Here is an 8,900-nt window from a genome sequence, read left to right as displayed (position 1 = left end):
CTCGATACTAGTTCGACAAAAATGATAAATGGGTGCTCGTACCTCTCTCCATGCATGCATGTGCACCACCATAATATGAGAGGCATTTTGATCATTTACGAAAAATCAACAGAACATTTTGAGGATTTTTATCCTTATTTACTTTCCATTTTTTGTCATGAGAAGGAGAATTCCCTTTGATGGCCTTTGAGTATTTTGGTCATTTGCACCATACATACGATTTTTCATTCACCGAGATGGTGCATGGAACCAGCTATTAACATGGAAGGGCACCAATATGTGGGCCCCGAATGCAAGTGTATGTTAAATGAAATTTTGAAAATTTTACATGTAGATTGTTTTTTTGAAAATTTGAGGGGGCGTATAGCCCGGGATCAGCCATTGCTTGCCTGAAGGTGAAGAGGGGTGGCTGGCCAAGTCACAGTGGTTGGTGGGGTAGATAGATTGTATTCAGTGGCAAATTCTGAGTTTAGGGGCACTAGTTCAAATAATTTTAAATCATTAAGGGCGACAATACATACAAAACATGGAAGGTCGGTGGGAGCAACGTAGTCCAGTGACGGGGCTACATGGAGGCGTGAGAGGGCAGTTGCCTGCACAGCCCTACAAAATTCAACTATTTACATTTTTTTTGCTTGTCTCCAAATTAATTGCGTATTTATATATATCGGTGGGGACTTTATCCTCACGTATGACTCAATCAAATGTCAGAAAAGCCAAGTACTCAAAAAATCGAGTCAGCCTCCAATAGTCGATCACAACATTTACATTTATCCAAATCTTTTCAGCAAATTTATATGCTGCTCGATTTATATGGCTCTTAAAATGTAGAACGGAACTCATAGAAATGCAATTTATATTATTTAAGAAATGAAAAAAAAAAATAGATGAAATATTGTAGCTTGAGCGATCGAGATCAACCACGGACATATGAGAGTAAAAACCCCGCCTATGCCCCATATCACCACAAGTGCCTAGTGTAAAGACCACGTAACTTCAACTAAGTACCACTTACTCCAGAATAAATAATGCATGTGGAATTCAAACCGACGACTAATTTTCCAGCACAACCACCTATATTATGCGCCAAGGCAAAAGCATAGAGCATTCCGGTTTTGTAATGAACCACTTCAAGTATAAATTAATATAAATAACCATAAAACACAATAAGCCAATTCTTATCTATTATCTACTACCCTATCAAGTTCGTAGAAGCTGGAAAAACCAAACATGAGATTCAATTACGAAGACCAACCTCAACAACTTAATTGAACAATCCGCAAATGCCTGCAGCCATGTCCTTTTCCTAGACAAAAGATCACCACCCAGCCCTTTTACGCTTTATATATTAACCTATAAAGAAAAAAAATGGTCTTAACATGGAAACTGGATTTGGAAATGCTGCTTGTTCTTGCCAAAACTCAGCGATGGTAACAGAAAAATGCTCCATTCTTCAACGGTTTGCCTTGGCGACACGCTCGATCTCATCCTTCTTTTTTATGGCATAGCTGTCAGAGTAAAAAGATTGCATGTAACATTGTTAGAGGTACCATTCTGATCACAAAACTCATAAAACAAGGAACCCATACACAACAAGCAAAGCTCACCTGTTAGATGACCCCTTGGCAGCATTAATAAGCTCATCAGCTAAACACTCAGCCACCGTCTTGATGTTTCTGAAGGCACTTTCACGAGCACCAGTTGTCAGAAGGTATATTGCCTGGTTGACACGCCTCAATGGAGAAATATCAACTGCTTGCCTTCTAACAACACCAGCAGAACCGATCCTTGTAGCATCTTCCCTCGGCCCACTACAACAGATCCAAAAGGAAGATTCACCATAAATCACACAAAAAAGCCTTTTTCCCTTTATTTACCTATATAAGTTTATTCACGTTATAGCCAGAGTTGAGCAATACTTCACCCCTACTCAACATAGCCGAGCCAAAATATGCACGAACTCTAATTTACGTCATAAATATAAAAAAACAAATTGCAAGCCGTGGGACCTTGTGTTTCGTTACCTGTTGATAACAGCATCAACAATCACTTGAATTGGGTTCTGGTCTGTCAGCAAGTGAATGATTTCCATGGCATGCTTGACAATGAGGACAGCCTTCAACTTCTTGCCATTGTTACGGCCATGCATCATCAGAGAGTTTGTCAATCGCTCAACAATAGGACATTGAGCCTTACGGAACCTCTTGACAGAGTACCGACCAGCTGTGTGAGGAACAAAGGTTGCATGCTTGCCTGGTGTGACAGCAATGTAATCTGCCAATGAAATATCACCAACCTGCACAATGTAAAGGAAGAACAAGGACGTTTCAAGTCTAAACCAACAAGGAACCATATACTCTGCAACCAGCCAAACAACGATGTGGATCCAGAGAAATTCCATTTAACAGACGAATAGCAAACCATACCAAAACCAATCTACAGTATACAACACAGGCACACAAGGACGAAAGTTTTGGCTGTACAAATAAATCCATTTAAAGAAGTCAAACAATTTCAGAGGAAACAATAATTATATAGCTCCTGCAGTAGTCATTTTGTGAATCACAGGACAAGATCCACAGAAGTTTGCAACTTAACCATACCATTACCAATCTGCAACTTATAACATAATAGTATGCAGACAGAGGATGTAGGCCTTATAACAAAAATGGTATGCAAATTAATTGTGAAAGAAACACAACAGCATCTTGTCAGCGCTAGTGATGTGAAATGCAGGCCAACAATAACATCTTGTCAACCCCTACCCCTTTACCACTATTTGACCAATGTCAATCCGCCACCAGTGATGTAAAATGCACGTCCACAATAACATATGTACATAAGAGTTGAAGATTATTTGATTTTTCTTGAAGTCTAAAAAAATCTGAAAATATATATACATTACATATTGCATGCCAATAATTATATTATACAACTGTGGTTTCACATTCAACTGATCATAACTTCCATAAACAGAATGCACAAGGATAGAAAATTATTCTAGCAAATTAGGACATGTAACATGCTTAAATATATACAAGAAAACCTCAAGTGCATACAGTTCACAACACAAACAACTCAATGACCATTTAAAACAATCTTTTAACTTTTGGAGGTGGACATTGGCTCTTACCTAAAGAATCCAACAAAGGTTTAATACTTCATGCATAAAATTGGACCTTTCCTCATAAATGTGCAACAATGCCTCATGGGACACTTAATAGTCAGCCATAAAAGACAAGGTATAACATAAAATACAGTGATATATCTTGTGTTGTACCATAACATAAGATGAGAGTCGTTAGACTAAAAGTCTACCATAATTGGATGGAATAGCTACAACCCAGAAACCAGATTCGAGGGCTACTATGTTCGTCACCGTATAGTTATGAATTTTTGTATAATCATGTATTTCAACTTGGTGCTAAACTTAAGACATTAGTTGTCACTCCTTAGTCAGAAATGAAATAATGGCAATGAAATGCAAGAAAAAGAAAATTAGAGCAGCAAATATGTTTCACAATTTAAAGAAATTACAAAAGAACTTCAATAAATAGCATGCAAAAAAAACTATATCCAGTGATAGATTAAAGTTGGTCAGTAGTGTGATTTAAATAGAAGCCAGGTGCAGGCAGATTGATGTATTATAAGCACAAAAAGGATATGTAAAAATGTTGCACATATATTAAGCCTTATTGCGGATCAAGCAGATAAGTATAACTATATAATTAGTGAATTGAAACAAGCAAATAACTGCATACCACATATTAATAGATCAAAATCAACTTAACATGTTTTGTCAATCTCCAGTAATGCCTTTTTCAGCACAGTATACGATCACATTAAGTCATGACAACAATTTCAATGATCAGACATAGTCCAATACAACTCCCTTCTCAATCTATGCATATGCATACAGATGATTGCCCTCATGGGTTCTCAACTTCTTTCCTTTTTGCTGCAAGTGGCCTCACAGTTTTTTTGGTAGGTGCAAACTTTAGGTTGTGTTTGATATAGTGTTGTACGTATCGTATGATACGGGGCCGTATCGTACGACGTATTGTATCGTTTACAAAATACGATACGATCTGTATCGTAAATAAGGGTGTATCATGCCTGTATCGTACGATACGTACAATATAAGCTCCCAAATCGTACGATACAAGCCCCCGTATCGTACGATACAGTGCAATACGCCTCGTATCGTACGATACGGGCTGACTTCAAAAAAAAGGGGGCTCGGATCCCCTTTTTTCGAGTTTTCTTTATAAAAATCTGCCCCTTCTTCATTTCTAACCTAGAGATTGTGCCACCATGGAGGGAAATCATCGATTTCCACCGTTAAATCATCAATTTTCACCGTGAAATCATCAATTAAACCATGGATTTGTGTGTGGGTGGCTGATTCCCGTTGGGAGGAAAGAGGTTTTTTTAAATCATAAAGATGAAAATGAAGAAGAAGATAGAGATGAGGATAAGAATGAATATGTTGAAGATTATGAGTGAGAGTCGAGAGTGCTTTCATTTTATATGTATTGTCATTGAACATTTTCACAATTTCATTATCATCCTGTTATGTAATACATAACATCTAAAACTTGTTTTTTGATGTGGTATCTCATAGATTTATGGACCTTATGACTTATGAATCTATGGTTATGAAATTATGATATACGTTATGTAATTGTTGACTTGTTATGCTTTTTAGATTGATATTGTTATGAATTTTGATGTTTACGAATGATAAACCATAACTTTATAGCAATAATAAGTCTATCATTCTGTAAAACATATTTTTTATGAAGAACATATTATTCTTGATTTTTACTGATTTTTTATGAATTTTTCGAATTTTTTCTATTTTTTCTGATTTATTTAAAAAAAAACGACACGATTACGATATGTTACGATATTTTACGATACGGCATATCTTAAAACCAGACCGATACGGCTTACGATACGCTTTTTACAACATTGGTTTGATAGCCTCCTATCTCAAATCCAAGGCTAATCTTAAACCCGTTTTATGTGGGTCGTATGGAATAAACAAACACTGAATTTCAGATCTGGGATCCTCAGTATGTGGCCAAACACCTCAGGTTTGAGGTCTGATGGGAGGGGGGTCTGGCATCAAGGCTTCAGATTGGAGATCCTCAATGATCTTATACCACCTTGGATCTCAGATCTGAGGTTAACAAACGCCCCTACAGGAAAATAAAAAAAATCTGCTTTCAGCAAACACAGTCTTATGCATTTGTCATCATTGAAGAAAATATATGTTAAGCCTTCCGTGAGAAACAAGAAAAATCCCCATTGAAGAATAAAGCTCAAACTACATTCAAACTCATAATTTCCTAGAAATGATGGCATTAGGTGCCAATCATGCATTTATTAGACAAGTACATACCAGAGAAAAGGACGATATGTAAGCAAGTTGAAGGCTCAAAATGTAGGCATCATAATACACCTCCAAGAACTCAAGTCATCAAAGGTAAAAGGTATGCAAAACATGAATAAAACCCCGTACATCTTCACGGAACCCAGCAAGAAAAGCTGTCCCAACCGCCCTGAGAGCCAATGAGTCAACGAAGTTCAAAACCCACAGAAAACCCAACCATGGTCTATGGCACTCCATCGCACCACCACCATGAACAGCCCACGAGGAACTCAGTTGATGGTGATGATGCACAATAAATGACCTGCCTGAGCACGCTGTACTTCACTTCAAGGCAATGTAGTATGATATTTTTATCCTTATAAACCACACAAACCCCGCCACACATTGGCGCATTAATTAGAAAAGCGCAATGAAGCTCAAGCAAATAAGCGTATATCCCAAGCCAATCAAAAGGCACCCTTCAAACGTCTCCCAAAGTGCGGCCCCGTCGTCGTGATTCTTCAAACGATAAATAACTACGAGATCGGAAAACCAGGAAGGCAATCCAACAAACAAGTAAAGGATGCAGCATCAATTCAAGCTAACAGACAAATGCACGCCCAAAAAATCTATTTCTACATAACCTTAATAACCACAAAGAGCCAACCTCACGTTGCAATTCTATCAAGGAAACGCACTAAATGGAAGCACGAGCTTCAGACATGGAAGGACAACTAATGCAGGGAAAGAAATCAAAACCTCTAAGAATGTAAGAAGTTAGAGGAACGCAAAACACGGACCTAGCAGTATAAACTATAAAGAACAGAGAGAGAGAGAGACACAGAAACCGGCGTACCTCCACTTCCTCGAAGGACCATCTATTGAAGAGCTTCACCTCGGGCTGAGCGACCACCGCCATGACAACCAAGTAGTGGAGGAGCAGCAGCAGCAGCAGAAAGAAGGACAAAGAAGAAGAAGAAGAAGACGAAGAAGAGAGAGGGGCCAGCTGCAGGAGAGGGTTCCTCGACGGATTCAGAGGCGGAGCACTAAACTATTGCTAGGGTTTCAATGGCTGGCCGAGATGACGGAAAAGCCCTCCAATCGATCAACTTGTCCGGGTCTTAACCGAACCCGATGGTGGGCGCCCACATGGACTTACTGGGGAGGGTCCGATTTCTTTCCTGTGATACGATCTTTGCATGGTTCGAGTTTCACTCGTTATCCCCCTGCCTCTAAGGTCTAGGACCGCGCCAGGACCTTGATGATGTGGATCTCTTCAGCACAGTGTTGTGCTTTACTCTATGGAAAGTATTTGATAATAGAAACAATGTGTCAATGTTTCATGAATATGCTTTAATGCATTAGTGTTCTAAAAATCTATCCTATAAATTGGGATAGATTCGTGAAATGTTAATGCAATGTCTTTGTTGTCAAAAACCCTAATAGGCCCCAAGTAGTAGCATTTGTAATATTCAATCTAATGGCTTGAGTCAGAGGCAAATCCAGAAAATTTGAGTTAAGGGGCACTAATCCAAATGCTTTCATGTCTTAAGGTGCAGTAATATATGTAAATTGACAAACTTGAAGGCCTAGGCCTATATGAGAATATATATATATGAGGTTGTTTTGAGCAACCTACCAACATGTGGCTCTATCACTGCTTGGGGTTGGGGTCGGTTCTTAGCACCTGAATCAGGAGAGCAGTCTGCTTTGGATTGGATTGAACCTTTGCTTAGTACGAACATTTGGAAGATGAACTTAGATCCAGATTCAATGAATGCAAACGTGTGAGCAACGGACATGATATAATAAAAAATTTCCATGTTCCTAATCTTTTAAAGCCCACTTTTACTTCCACTTTTGTGTCTCCAGCAGTTATACTTCTCTTCCTTGATGTCAATATCTGAAATGTGTTAAAATGGGGAGGGAGATAATTTTCTCTCTCCTCAAGCTATAAACAGAGGGCAGCTCCTCTCTCTACGCCTAGGGCTGAACAACTAGCCGAACCAACTTGGGCTCAACTCGAACTCCCTTAAAAAAACTTGGCTCGTGCTTGACTCTTTTATAAATGAGCCGAGTTCGAGCTTACAAAGATATTTGAAACAATAAATGAGTCGAGTTCAAGTTTTAGGAACTTGACTCGTTTATACTTGACTCGACTCGCAAACCGATACTCTATATAATATTACAAAAACCGGTTCAAAAGTCACTAGTTTTAATTTTTAGGGTAAAAACAAATTTTCACAAGTTATACGAGTTAACGCTTACACGAGCTAAATGAGTTAATGCTTACACGAGTTAACGCCTAAACGAGTTAAATGGGTTAAACGAGTCGAGTTCAAGCTCGATTTTGTGTAGTCAAGTCGAACTCGAGCTTGCTATAAGGAGCTCGGCTCGAGTTTGAGCCAAGCTCGAGCTCGAGCTGGCCAAGCTCGGGCTTGACTCGACTAGCATGCAGCCCTATCTACACCTTGCTTTTTTGCTTGTTGAGTACCACAAATTTGGGGAAAACCCAAACGAGTACCCAAGTTTAAAAGTGAGCAAAAATTTAATAGTCATAGTAGATTCTTGGGTTCGAGCTACAGTAGCACTCACCCAAGGATCGAATTAGACTCAAACAAGGGGTCGTGACAGCAAGCTCAATCCAAGTAATGTCTTTTTCCTTCTCTTTTCTTATTTAAAGTTTAGTGCTTTTCTTTCTTTTCTTAGGATTTTTTTTTGTTTTCTGCCTACTTAGGTTAGTTTATATTTTGCTTTAGCTCATAGGTTTTCTTCCTTTTTCTTTAATATGTTTATTTTAGTTCATTTATTTTAAGCATGCTTTAGTTAATACCTTTTCTACTTTCACAGATTAGTATTTAAATGTCTTCAAGGTAGACTTGAGGCCAAGTCTCTATCCTTGTCGCTCTCCTAATTCTCTATGTTCTTTTCTTTAATTCTTAGCTTATGATTTTAAACATGCATTAAGCACATACATTTGTTTTCATATTTTACAATTAAGTATGCATTATATAAATTATTTAAATTTGCACATGAACCACACCTCACCCATGTGCATGAACTGTTTAAGACTAAGATAGGTTAGTTCAGTAGCATGCCTTGAGGTAGTAGCCCTAGTGTATGAAGACCTAAACATAGCTTAGGTTCCATGTAGATACATTTTCCAAAAACGTAGTTCTTGTCAAACGATTTCAAAATAAAACTGTTTTCAAAATAGTCTTCTAGAAACCTAAGTCATGTAGGCTCAAAGTTCAAACCTATGTTCGCTTAACAGCAGTTCTCTAAGACCTAACCCAGACTGGTCTTAGAGGCCTTAATCAAATTCCACAGACCTTACAATTAGGGCCTTGGCCATCCCTCACAAACACACTTCCATACCCAATCAAGACCGAGTATGGAAACATCCAACGTGAACGTATAGGATTTGTCCTAAACCTAGTCATACTCAGTCAGGGTGAGATCACTTGCAGCTAAATTCGAGTCATATATGAATATAACGAGGTTAGATTACCAAACTTATAAC

At 38.3% G+C, this 8,900-nt stretch overlaps 1 protein-coding gene across 1 annotated transcript; it reads right to left on the bottom strand.

Annotated features, from left to right (window-relative positions):
* Positions 1 to 1,113: 1,113 nt before the first annotated feature.
* LOC116255127 (40S ribosomal protein S5-like) lies at positions 1,114 to 6,452 on the bottom strand. The gene is made up of 4 exons (XM_031630886.2): positions 6,234 to 6,452; positions 2,025 to 2,296; positions 1,608 to 1,811; positions 1,114 to 1,508 (listed from the first exon to the last, which is right to left on the bottom strand). The coding sequence occupies exons 1-4, from the start codon at positions 6,294 to 6,296 to the stop codon at positions 1,454 to 1,456; spliced, it is 594 nt and encodes a 197-aa protein (XP_031486746.1). The 5' UTR covers positions 6,297 to 6,452; the 3' UTR covers positions 1,114 to 1,453.
* Positions 6,453 to 8,900: the final 2,448 nt, after the last annotated feature.

Source organism: Nymphaea colorata, chromosome 5, assembly GCF_008831285.2.
Source record: "Nymphaea colorata isolate Beijing-Zhang1983 chromosome 5, ASM883128v2, whole genome shotgun sequence".
In the NCBI taxonomy this organism is placed as follows: Eukaryota; Viridiplantae; Streptophyta; class Magnoliopsida; order Nymphaeales; family Nymphaeaceae; genus Nymphaea; species Nymphaea colorata.
Note: the sequence above shows the minus strand (reverse complement) of the source record. Positions and strands in the feature narration are given on the sequence as shown.